At 35.1% G+C, this 14,013-nt stretch overlaps 1 protein-coding gene across 1 annotated transcript; it reads left to right on the top strand.

The window, feature by feature from the left end:
* The first annotated feature begins 1,092 nt into the window (after window positions 1-1,092).
* On the top strand, window positions 1,093-12,175 carry LOC133202660 (cell division cycle protein 20 homolog). The gene is made up of 10 exons (XM_061338517.1): window positions 1,093-1,248; window positions 1,539-1,689; window positions 2,932-3,137; window positions 4,169-4,294; window positions 5,796-5,992; window positions 6,576-6,670; window positions 6,805-7,033; window positions 7,737-7,862; window positions 10,632-10,749; window positions 11,098-12,175. The coding sequence occupies exons 1-10, from the start codon at window positions 1,107-1,109 to the stop codon at window positions 11,277-11,279; spliced, it is 1,572 nt and encodes a 523-aa protein (XP_061194501.1). The 5' UTR covers window positions 1,093-1,106; the 3' UTR covers window positions 11,280-12,175.
* Window positions 12,176-14,013: the final 1,838 nt, after the last annotated feature.

Below are 14,013 nucleotides of genomic sequence, written 5' to 3'. Positions count from 1 at the left end.
AACATAGATCCCACAGTTTTTGATAAATATACATGACATGTATATTAATAGAAAGATAGTTTATGTTTAAAAAGGTTGCTGAGTACTTAGAGTGCACAAAACCATAGGCACTTGGTTTCAGGATGGTGTATTTTGTGTATTATGTGTTTTTCTAGGTGTGTCCTAATACCTACACTCATTAAAATAAAAATCAAATATCGCTAAAATTAGCAGGTTTTAAAAATATCATATTACTGTATATAAAAAAGAGGGAAGGTAAGACAGTTGCCATCTTGGATTTCAAGGGGTGCCTAGGTTCACACTTGATTTTAGTCAATATCTTACACTTTTCCTATCGGTGTTGGGTGAGATCTAGCTTCAAAAATGATTGAATAACGCCCTTCAATTGTCTGCCGATTTGAGCTTGCTGTATAAAACATGCAGTAAACCAAAACGTCTTCGATACCTAGCACTGAAAGCGGCGGAAGTGACAATTTCTAATTATGTAAAATGTAGAGGCGTCCTGGAATTACACGGAAAATCGAGAGAGGGCAGAAACTGCACCAAACTTGTTCCCTCTAGACTTTCCATGTAACAGTTTACATCGTTAGAAATCGTCTTTTCCGTTGCTTTCAGTTTCAGTGCTAGATATCAAGGATGTTTTGGTTTACTGCATGTTTTAAAAAAAGGCACCCTCCTTTCACAATCATGAATTTAAAAAAATGTGAAATGTATACAGCCCTGTCAGATGATTATTTCAGGTTTTGATCCATAAAATATCATCTTATCTTAGTCATGTTATGAAATAATCAGAAATTAAATAAACTAATACTGTTTTCCAAAATTAATCATTTAGATAATTTAGGTATTATAAAATAAATTCAATCACAAACTGCTTAAGTTATGGTTACTTTACATATACTTTTATTTCCTCTATCTTTATTTTCTTTCTTTAATGGAAGGCAGCTATGAAAAAAAGTACTTATTGAAAATATATTTTGTGCTCAATGGTGGGGGGGGGGGGGGATCTATATATTTTTTTAAAAAATTGATATTCCTCAACTTTCCTTTCAAAATTGTTCATGTTTTTTAATGTAAATAAATCGATTTCAGGGAATCCTGTTAGAATGTCACACTTTAATTTTGAGAACCTGTTGAGTGAGGCAACCAAACTTGATGCACCTTTGCAGCACGGGCCAAAAAGTAGATATGAAAGGAAGGCCATTGAGTCTTTATTGAGAGGACAGAAAGGATCAGATTCCAGCACAGGTAAAGAATAAGTGAATTTTAAAAAACAAAATTTAATATTAAGGTGGAGATAAATTCAATGCTGCTGCATATGCACTGTATCTTCATGAAATAATTTTTATTTCCTTTTCACTTTTTTCCCATTAGACTAAAATATGTACATGTATAAGTTATGTTAAAAACTAAACTATATTATAAATCTTCTTCTGCTTCAACCTTCAGTCTTTTCATGTGTATATTAAATTTTACAATAATGCTCTTTGCATTTTGATGTATCTACTAGCAGTAATTTAAAGTACCTTCTATTTCAGGGCTCTCACCGAGACCCAAATCAAGTGAAAATTCAGGAAAAGCTGGTAAAACTGTCTCTGTTTCCAAAACACCAGGAAAATATGAAAAGATTTCAAAACAGAAAGGAAAGACACCAAGCAAAACCCCCAACAAACAATCAGGACCAGACAGGTTAGAGTAAGAAGATACTGACAATGCACTTGTCTCAGCTGATAATTTTATTTTGCAATCCCTTTTTAGCGTTCAGTTGGTGTTTATACCTGTTATAGAGGCAAAATGGTTACATTATCGATAACACGTTATGCATCTTAGAAGACAAAAATAGGAAAAAGGTGACTTGACCCCAGATTTAAAAAGAAAAAAATGGAAAGGGGGGATCCATACCCCAAGTGTCTGTGTTAATTTCATGTTTTTTACACTGTGAAATTCAACACCTTGTCTTCTTCGGCACAAAATTTGTCTCCCAGTGCATGTAGGATTAGACAAGTTTTACTGTATTTCTTTGTATACAGGGTTTGACATTAACTTTTACAAGTACTAGACCAGTTGGGCTACTTCCCATAATTTTTACTAGTCCTGACCATAAAATCACTAACCCTGACCAAACTTGCAAATTTACTTCTTATAATCAAGAATTTTAATGAGATAACTTTTGAAAGACATCATGATGACATCATCTTTTGCGTGTCAATATCTTTGACAGACTGTTCGATTGGTCAATTGAGTCCAGTTCATCGGGACATTTGAGTATTATAAACCTTAAAGAACATTCAACAACCTTTAATTAGATAATTATCGTAAATATTAATATATTAATTTATACTATACGTAAATATTTATACCATATTGATACTGAACTACAGTAGTTTCAACCTCGACTTGTCTGTTACAGCCATGGCTAAAAAAAGTGATTGTGTCATGTGGGGATTTTTTTTTTCATACAGCGATGGCATCAGTCAAATGTGAAAATTTTTTAAAAAGTTTTTAGATTATTTATTTGAAAGACTGAAATGGGAGTTTAACAGTTATTTTATCAACAAGACCAATCGGTCTAGTTCACCTACATTTTACACAACCGGACCACTGATTTACTAGACTGGGTCGGTCAGATGTGCCTTAGTGTCAAACCCTGGTGTATTCATAAACATGTGAAATAAACTAAGTGCATTTAAAAAAAAAATAAGTTGTTACAACTATTAATTAAGACATTTAACTTGACCCTAGATTACCAAAAATCATCAACCGGGCTATACCCGTTAAAAAGACATAATTTGAAATTTCACCCACTCAGATAATTTTTTTATATCAGAATATCCAGGTGAGATATCCATTAACCTGATGCCCAAAGGTAAAAGTTATTTTGTTCTGAAAACAGAAATGATCAATCAGATTTTTTATTTGTATATTCTATAGGTTTATACCAAGCCGTTCTTCTCAAGATATTGATCTCAGCCATTTTGCAATAATGAAAGAAAAGGGAGAAAATGAAGAAAATGACCCTGACTGGTCCCCATCTAAAGCTCCGTATCAGACTCAGCTGAATGATGTACTGAACAAGGGAGAGAATCCACAGGATACAAAAATTCTGTCGCTACACAACAAATGTCCAGCTGCCACAGGTAGACTTAATACCAGAAAATATCCAAGCAAGTCCTTGCAAGCAAAGATACTTGTTTTACTGAATTCACTATTGATTTATAATGTTATATCAGCATCTGAGGTAGCAGTTCAATTGGATATATGCTTACAGGTATTTCAGATAAGTGGTAACTGTAGCTTCAAGTCATATAAGAAATGAATTTAAAATTTTTGAAAATTCATGAGAACATGAACTTTTCTGCATAGTCAAGAGTATCTCAGACAGAAATACTGTTATTGACATTAGCTCTATGATACACAGGGACCGACACTAACAATAGCCCCCTAGCCCAAGCCAACTGAAAATTGAGGTTTGGCTATGAAACAAGTCATCAAGCTTGTCCTACAGAGCTACTAAAATTTCAGATACTGCATACACTCACAGAAAGCAATTGTAAAGATTTGTTTTAAATTTGAAAATTCCGAAATTGTTAGTGTGATTTTGAGAATAACTTTTGAATCCTCATCAGATAAGTCGGATTGTCGATTTTTCCATTGCCAGACCTTGTTTTGAGCTGACCTATCAAAAATCTTTATCATCTTAATGTTTGAAGCTATGATATAAAAGCAGAGAATACAAGCAATACACTGACTTCTAAACACATGACGTAGATGCTGAATTATCACTGAAAAGTGTGGTTTACAAGATACTGATAAGAAAAAAAATATCTTTTCTTACGTTTATTAAGTCACATAATTTTGCTCTAAAATACAGCCACAACATAGGATTTGGCGTCTTTATTTTCAAAATTTCCTGGGGGAGGCCCCCTGTTCTCCCACCAGCAGGAGGGGAAAACCCCTTTAGCACCTTCCCCCCTCATTGCTTTGCAACTCAGCCAGCAAACTAAATTATGAACAGGGCTAGTAGGTGTTGAAAATTACTAGCCCGTGGACTACTATGGTTTAGAAGTTAGTATCGAACCCTGGGTACACCCACTGATTTGTTGAACAAGATCAAGCCCAATCACATCTTGAGATTCACATTGACTATATGATCATTTGCTCTTCACAGGCCACAACAACAGAATGAAAGTTTTGTATTCATGTCACAAAACAACGGCCCCCAAGTCCACAACTCGTAACATACCACAGCAACCTGATCGCATTTTGGATGCTCCTGAACTTTTGGATGACTATTGTAAGAACAATTTACATGTATAATGCTACTCATGATTTGTGTATTGTTAGCTCACCTGAACCAAAGGTTCATGTGAGTTTTTCTGATCACCTGTTGTCTGTCGTGAGTTTATCCAACTCCGTACCTCACTCTTTTTAACTTTTCACATTTTTTACTCCCTCTCCAGAACCACTGGGCTTATCTTGAAGCTAAACTTGCTTCAAAAATCATTAGGCGAGGGGATTTAAATTTGTTCAAATGAAGACCTGAAACCTCTCTCAAGGGGAGATTATTTTAGGAATGACTCTAATTCTTGGCCAAGTTATTCGAGTATAACCTGGTTTGGGTCAGTTTACGCTTTATAATCCGCAAAGCGGATTATAAAACAGCGTAAATTGATCCAAACCAGGTTATACTCGAATAATTTGGCCAAGAATTAGAGTCATTCCTTATAATTTAATTTTAAAATCATTAAATAACTATGGGTGTAAAATTTCGTTGCTTTTTATTAGTTCAAATTTGCCGCTCAATAATACAACCGTAGTAACAGAAGTGATGGGAAGTGAGGGGAGGTAAAAACTGATACATAGGCATAGCAGCCATGTTGTTTGTTTACATGTGGTAAGATCGAATTATTTTTTGAAGTTAAAGGTACATTTATTAAATCTGGAATTTTCCATGAATCCCGAGGACTGGAAATGAGAGGATTGCATGGATACAGACGATTCAGCTGGTTGTCAGGGGGGGGGGGGGTGTCCCCATACCAAACCAGGTTATAGAGAAATAATTCGTGTTCCTTTTTGGATATTAACCAATCACAGGCTAGAATACAAACAAAATTAAATTATTTAGAAATAGAGAAAATATGATGGAATCATTAAAAAAAAAAACACTAAAGAACCACAAGACCAGAAACAAATCTCATTCTCAGTTTCCCAGATATATGTGCCTGATGATGTTTTATCCTTCATGCAGTTCTGGATAGTACACCGAATTAAGGTTCATTGATCTGATAAGAGAGATAACTCTCACCCTGGGATAAATGACTATTATTTCTTTTTAAAAAAAAATATCAAGTTGAAAGGACATTCCTGTCAAAGTTTGCCCCATGAAAAAATGCAGAAATTATTTGCATTTTGATTAAAAATTAGAGTTCTTTTTTATCATTAGCACTTTGATTCATAATTTTATATGAGTGTTTAGAGAGATGATGAAGCGTAACAAGCATTGCCTGGCATACAGACCAGGAGATTATTTAAGGAAGAAGATTATTATCATCATTTTAAAACAAATTGTCAAAGTAACTGCTTCAAATTACATAATATACTTGAAAATCAAGTGCATGAATTATCTTTTTCTTCCATTAATACAAGACACAAAAATTAAACTCCCTTTAGAAATTTCATAGAATCTAATTCAGAAAGGTTGCACATTGCTTTTCATCTTGTGTATTAATCTCTGTGTGTTGTGAAGATGCAAAATCTATATAAGCTAATATATACCGGTATGCATCTTATTTCAGATCTGAATCTGTTAGACTGGTCGACATCAAATATTTTAGCTGTTGCCTTGGGAACTTCAATCTACCTTTGGAATGCAACAACATGTACCATCTCCCAACTCCTGAATATGCAGTCTGAAAATGATTACATAACAGGGCTGTCCTGGACCCCCGAGGGAGGAATTCTAGCTGTGGGGACAAATTCTGGGGCTGTACAGGTAAGTCAGATGTATTTATGGGGAGAATGCACATTCTGAGACAATTTAGCAATTTCAGGCAAAAACAGACCTTGGCTCAGTAGATTAGACTGTCAGAAAACGAAGGAATCTTGAACTGGAAAATTGTAGGGCTATCCAGTTAAATTTTGTTATCTCAGACACTGATACCTTGAATACTAGGAATATGTTGAAGTGATTTGGCAGTCCCAACTACTTTATTTTTTTATTTCGTTTTTTTTTTTTTTCAAATCCTCGGATATCTTGAAGTTTAATGAGGTTTGACTGTACTTATACTCAAGCTCAGTTCATTCGTGACATGCTCTCCATAAATCTCTGCAGATATTACTTTAATATATCTAGATACAATGAAAAAATGTTTCATCCAATACGTCTTTTGTGTTATTGTAAATTTTTTAACCATAAATCATTGAATGACAGACCAAGATCAAATTTTTGCTAATAAATTCCATGTAAAGACTTAGGTAAGTTGTAATATTTAATAAAAGTTTTATATTTACTGCTTATGATGTATTAACAAGTCGTTGACTACATTTAGATATACTACAATGTTTATGCCTTATAGCTATGGGACACGGAGGCTGAGAAACTCCTGAGACAGATGACTGGTCATGCAGCTAGAGTTGGCTCTTTATCCTGGAATTCTCATATTGTCAGCAGGTTTGAACAAATTATTTTATACTTCTGAATATTCATTTTGATTTTTCATAAACTTTTTTTTTTAACAGGAAGAGGTTTCTTTTCTTTATGTATTCCTTTGTTCTAAGCTCATGGGTCTTGTTTTGATTATATAGTGGATCAAGATCTGGAGCTATTCATCACCATGACGTACGCGTTCCTGAACATCATGTTGGCTCTTTGATTGAGCACACCCAGGAAATATGTGGCTTAACCTGGTCACCAGATGGACGCCACTTGGCAAGCGGCGGCAATGATAATGTGGTCAATGTATGGGACACCACCTTAGCATTGGAGGGTGTTTTACCTCTTCAGACATTCACACATCATCTTGCTGCAGTAAAGGTATGTAAAGGACAAACACTTGTACATTCAACAATATCTCATACCTAATGTTCTTTAATACATTGCTTCTAAAATAAGATACTAAGATAGAAACAGATAAGATAGAAAATGATTTTTTTGGAAGCATGAATTCTTATAATATGTATAAGGTTATTTTCAGTCAGAAAAAAAACTGTGATTTAAGTCTGCTAAGAGAGATCATAACTCAGATTTTAATTCTGTAGAGGTAGGGTTGATATTGTATAACATAGTACATGAATCCCCCCCCCCCCCCCAAAAAAAGATTCTCTATACAGTACAATTCCCTAATGGATGATTTACTAGTTCTAAAACAAATTTCTCCTCTCCAAATCCAAGTGGTGATTCACTATACATAAAATATTATGTGATGATGGTGTATATTCCCCATGGGAAATGTCTTTGTAAAACAAAACTTCCAGGGGAAGACTTGCTATGGAGAGAGATTTTCTATATGACACAAATATTTGCCCTATCTCTTGTGTGAAAATCACAAAATGGAAGAAGGATTGCTTCAGTAATGGCAACTGAATATCAGATGCATTTCTGGTTTTTCCAGCCGCAGTTAGAGATGTATGCCTAAGAATATTGGCTTCGGTTTTTCCTAAATGAATTTATCTTGCAGCATTCCTAAACTCTTGTCTGAGGAAGTAAATCTAATAAGAATCCTGGTTCTATTTGTTAGGCTTTAGCGTGGTGTCCTTGGAACCCAGTGTTGCTGGCCTCTGGAGGAGGAACTGCAGATAGACACATCAGACTGTGGAACATCTCCAATGGGGCGTGTATAAATGCCATAGACACAAACTCACAGGTAAATACAGTTGAACTTCGTTATCTCCAACACTGATATCTTGAATACGATGGATATGTCGAAGTGATTTGCATGTCCCAACCACTTATTCTTTAAGTATTTTACCCTCGATATCTCGATTCCTCGGATATCTCGAAGTTTTTTCTCGGTCCCTTCGAGTTCGAGATAACGAGGTTTGACTGTATAACAATATTATCCAATGGGGCGTGTGTTAATGCCATAGACACAAACTCACAGGTAAATATAACAATATTATCCAATGGGGCATGTGTAAATGCCATATTACTCACAGACTGTAGAACATCTCCAATGGGGCATGTGTTAATGTCAGAGACACAAACTCACAGGTTAATATAATATTATCCAATGGGGCCTGTGTAAATGTCATATTACTCACAGACTGTGGAACGTCTCCAATGGGGCATGTTTAAATGCCATAGACACAAACTCAGAGTTAAAGCGACAGTACGGCTGCAAAATGTGTGCTTTTTCATTCAAATTTACCCAATATGTCGCTAAGAAATAAGGAATAAAGTTGATGTAAGCAGTTTGAGAAACAGAAATATTCTCTACTCAAACAAAATTAACGTAATTAGAATCTGCCGGAAAATCAAGGGTCGTACGAACTGGAGCAATCTTAAATCTGTTTATTTGTACCACGTGAATTCTAAAACGACACGTGCCTACACTGTATAGTTTACAATTATAATGAATATTAAGTAAAAGCAATTCTCAAAAGCAAATTATCATAACTTTCTTATAAAATAATCTAAAATAATAATCGTAAAGATTTTTTGTCTGCTTTCAGGCGAATTTAACAGAATTAAAAGTACAAATGTTGACGTTTTGTGTATTGGGGTCCGAGAAAGGAAAAACCAACTAATCATACGTTATCGCGGCAAATGTCAAACAAAATATTTTTCTGCACAGTTACACTAATTAGCACTTCAAATGGCAACAATGTTTATAAGTCAAAGGTGTATTTTTATGTTGAGTTTACACTAATTTTTTTTTTCTTTGAAAGCGATGGAAAAATGAGAAATGATAAGTATCAACAAACCTGTCGAATAGAACCTTCGAGAGCCCTGCACGAGTGTCGCCGAGTTCCCGTTTCTTCCTTATCCAGCTATTATATTAATACCCAAACTAAATTTTAGTCAGGAAAGTTGCTTTTTCAAGTTCTATTTTCAGTTTCTTTTTCTTTTTGGTCGACTTTGTCAATGTAGCAGGCCTACCTGGCTTCTCTCTCTAACCATGCTGTTTTGTTTATGAAAACTACGCATGCGTGCATAGCATGGAATGTGGAACCCCGAACACGTTGCGATGTATATATTCACGTCCCATGAATAACTATTAATTTTAACGAAATAATCAAAATTATTTAATTGTGACAGTTGTAATTTTCTGAAAGTTTATACATTTATGAGCAGTAAAAAAATACCAAATCTTGTCGGAAAATTTTATCAAGTCAGTTTTTTGATGAGATGCGCCGTACTGTCACTTTAAATATTTAAAGAATAACTAATTTTTTGGTTTCATGATGTGATCAATCAATTGGCTTGTGTGATAATTTGCATAAACGCCAAAGGCGTTTATGCATAAAATTATCACGCAAGTCAATCGATTGATCATTGTCATGAAACCAAAAAATTAGACAGTTATTCCTTATATTTACATGCTCTTGATTCTGCAAATTCACATGCTACAAGCCCCGCTTCTGTCTCTGTCTGTTGAGCCTGTCTCTGTCTGTCCGCGTGATTTTTTTTCACCGCGCCTATCGATGAACCAGTAGATTTATGTAGAAATAAAGTATTTTTACTATTTGAAATTTTATCTCGAACAAAGAATTGGAAATGTAAATATAACAATATTATCCAATGGGGCGTGTGTAAATGTCATATTACTCACAGACTGTGGAACGTCTCCTATTGGGCATGTTTAAATGCCATAGACACAAACTCACAGGTAAATATAACAATATTAGAGAGGTTGAGATCTTAAACTTGTACACGTTTTTGTAATTTGTCAGTTGAGATTTTAATGACGTGTAAATGAATGTGTACACTGCGATCATTGTCTCTTTTTCTACTATTTATTAGTTTTGTGTCAGTCTGACTTAAGTCAGTAAACAAAGCATGGTTAAATAAGTACTCATGAAACCAAATATCCTAAATATTGTACAAAAATCACATTTTCACACATAAATTGACTAATTTTTATTACAAAAGCTATCATTTACACTTATGTACAGATGCCATTCTACAAGATGTAACAAGGCGTAAAAACCTTGTAAACACCAAAACTGATGATGTAATATGTGAGGAATTAAGGGAATTCCCTTACTAGACATACATGTACATATATACACATAAATTGACTAATTTTTATTACAAAAGCTATCATTTACACTTATGTACAGATGCCATTCTACAAGATGTAACAAGGCGTAAAAACCTTGTAAACACCAAAACTGATGATGTAATACGCGAGGAATTAAGGGAATTCCCTTACTAGACATACATGTACATATATACATGTATGAAATCTCAATGTCTCTTATCCAACGGGGTGCATGTAAATGCCATAGACACAAACTTACAGGTAATGACAGTGCTAGCCAATGACGCATTATTGCCTTAGACACGCAGGTAAATCATTACATTCTGGAGTCTCTTATGAAAATTTCATAAATATGTTTGATATTATTCTTCATGAATGACATTCATCATTGTAATACCAGAGGGATCAACACTACTAATTTGGTTACAGGTTTGTTCTATACTGTGGTCCAGTGACTACAAAGAAATGATTTCGGGTCATGGCTATTCCCAGAACCAGCTGACCATATGGAAGTACCCTCAGATGAACAGAATTGCTGAGCTGACAGGTTCGTAGTTTCCTTTTCATTATCAAGTACTGTTTTCATTTACTGATGACAAGTCCATAATTCCCTTAAATTTTAATATTTCAATGTCATATATCTCAGAGAAAAGTAAAATATGCACTCAAAACAGACCAGAACTGATGAATCTACCTGTATGTGGGGTTTATCAAAATCTTTCACGAATTAGGAGTATAGACTCACTTTTCAAGATATCCTTGGTATCTGAGAATGGGCACTGAAAAAATCTGATCATGATGTGCTAAATACATGCATTTAATTGATTAAAATAAGCTTACTGTATAAGGAGGAGAAAAAAGTCCAATGAAATTTTTTATTGAATGTTTTTGGCAGGACATGAGGCAAGAGTACTGAGCCTGACCATGTCTCCTTGTGGTACAACAGTGGCCAGTGCAGCCGCAGATGAGACAATCAGGTTGTGGAAATGCTTCGTCAAAGATAAAGAGAAGGTCAAGAAAACCGCACAGACCAAATCTGTGAAGGAAACATTTTCACTGCCTTCCAGCATACGATAATGTAAGACACTGTGGATGTGGACTTGAAATGTATTGATGTTGACATCAGAGCTACAGAAATTTCATCAAAGGTGAAGTAAAGGTCAAGGTATTTTACCCAAGTGAAGTTTGCAGAGGATGTGACTTGCCTGTCGACGATAAAGCTACTGTAAATATGTTTTGTGAAAGAGTAAAAATAAGACATTTTGTCAAAGGTGGCTGTCAAATGATTGCAAGTTAGATGGACAGACAAAGTCATGATAGTTCTCTCTTGGCTCTCTGCAGAATGTATGAAGATCTTTTATATACTGGATAAAAAAGAGTGGAGGATGATCAAATTGTATTGTCTTTAACCTTGTTAACTTTGCAATACATTCTCAGTTCTACAATAATTTTTTTCTAATATGGTATGAGAAAATACTGTGCTGACATTTATAATGACCAATCTAAGGGCCTGGAAAACAGCTTAATATGGAGAGTCATCCAAGCTTCCAACACCACTCTTGACCTTATTTTTCCAGTATAGCAAATACATTTTGATACAATGGTGATTAATGTATTAATATGAATACTGATTCCTCATAGGATCTGGGGACAGGATCATTGTGCATGCTTGGTAACAATATTTTAAACAAAGATTAAATATTTAGAATTTGATCAATTCTTTTGAATATGTATATCTTATCATAGTTTTTCTAAATATGAGGTACATGTAAGAGTTTTGTTCAAAATTTTCTTTTTTCAAACACATGAAAGAAAAGTGATGAGTGTGTACTTGAACTTTTTCTTTAAAAATGTTTGTATATTAAATTGAAAACTGTTTCTATCCAAAACATAATCAGGGAATATAAATTTGTATATATACATGTGTATGTTTTGTCACACAAAATTTCATGAAATAAATGAAGAATAATTTTTGCAAGTGTTTATGTATTTGCCCATTTATTGCAAATGATCCATGTTAAACATCATTGAAGAAGGCTTCCCCAAGCATTTATCAAGCTGGAGCTTTTCTGATCAGCCAGTGTCTGTTTGTTCATCCACCTGTTATGTAAACTTTACCTATATTTGATTTCTTCTATTTTAACTAGATCATCAGTTTGAAAACATTCCCAAGTTGTGTGGATTCAATTCCCCCCCCCCCCCCTTCAAATCAGGGATCCTAAGGTTAGGGTTGGGCTTTAATTGGGGATCAATTTTTAGCTCACCTCAACGAAGTTGGTGGAGCTTATGGAGATTTCATTTTCAAGAAACTATAAGCCCTATGTTGACCAAACTTGCATGGATGATACATCTAAGGGTGCACACCACCAGACTTGCTTTGGATGCTGGATCTGACCTACACTCTGGATGAGTGACCAGGTTATAGTTTTTGGAGCAGATCTCATTTCCAAGTAACTATAAGCCCTATTTTAACCAAACTTGCAAGGATGATACATCTAAGGATGCACACTACCAGACTTGCTTCAGATGCTGGTTCTGACTTACATTTTCTGGATGAGTGACTAGTTTAAAGTTTTAGGAAAGTCCATTTCTCAAGTAACTGCAAGCCCTATCAGACCAAAATTGCATAAATGTTACATCTAGGGATGCACACTACTAGTTTAGTGTGGGACTTTGCCTTGCTTAAAAACAACATTTGTTGAGGTGAGCTCTGTAATATCTGATTATCTATGTTAAAAATATGCAGGAAAAACATTTTCTCCATAGCAGCAAGGTCACCACAGCAACGGTTTCAAAAGTGGAGGGGCAACCTCCCAAAAAAATCTGACAAACCATAAAAACAAACAAAAAGCCTAAATTGTCCAGAAGGAGGGGGGATGGGGGTGGGGGACTTCCCAAAATAATCTGACAAGCAAAAAAAAAATCCTTTACTATCCAAATCCTGGAATTTGCGAGTGCTCAGCCTTACAGCAACAAAAAAGTGGTTGGGGAGGGGGAGGCAACCAGCATCGTACTTTAAATTTATTAGAGAAAAATACTTTATCCAGAAAAAAGTGACACCCCCTTCCTGTGTTGAACGGGCCTGCATCAGGTACGGATCCTGGATCTTGTGTTAAAGGGGTGCTATATTGAATAGGAAGGGTATGGATATCTTCGAGGTCCTGAGCAGGCCATGGACAATATCCAGTGGGTGCCCAGAGCAAGTCCTCCGTAAGCTTCTAAGAATTGACAATTTGTAGTCTTTATTTTGACTCAAAAGTGGCTGTAAATTTACCTTTATCACATCGATGGTTGACACTGAAAACTATCTGATTTTCTTCTGTTTTAGTGGGGCGCGCGTCTGGAGCGCCTCCGCCTGAATCCGCGCCTGGTCATGTTGGTCATTACTGATATTGAAACAACTATTTAGAATGGTTCAGATTTTTCAAGGGAGTAAACAGGCGAAAAAAGAATTTGGTGACTGGTAAGTTTACCCAGGTGAGCTTTGTAGTCTACTGTCTCATTTTCTCCACCAGTTACGAAGAGCAGATTTTAAGGATTGTTTCAAACCTTTTCTCTGTATTACTATCTGTTAAGTAGTTAAGGACCTTTGAAAATATTGAGTTGATTTATTTTATTAACTATAAAAGGTATCTACATGTACCATATTCCCCACAAATGAAAAAAAAATACATTAATATACAACAAAGTATTGATGACCAGAAATGATTGCTTGTGGCGCAGAGTTTGGAGCATTGCATTTAGAGACGCATTTAAGGAATTGATCCCTGCATTGCTGGTTCGACTGCGGGACGTGGGGACTAAAATGATT

The sequence above is a fragment of the Saccostrea echinata genome, unplaced genomic scaffold (assembly GCF_033153115.1).
Source record: "Saccostrea echinata isolate AGI-Se365-2 ecotype Australia unplaced genomic scaffold, CSIRO_AGI_Sech_v1 ptg000047l, whole genome shotgun sequence".
Lineage (NCBI taxonomy): Eukaryota > Metazoa > Mollusca > Bivalvia > Ostreida > Ostreidae > Saccostrea > Saccostrea echinata.
Note: the sequence above shows the minus strand (reverse complement) of the source record. Positions and strands in the feature narration are given on the sequence as shown.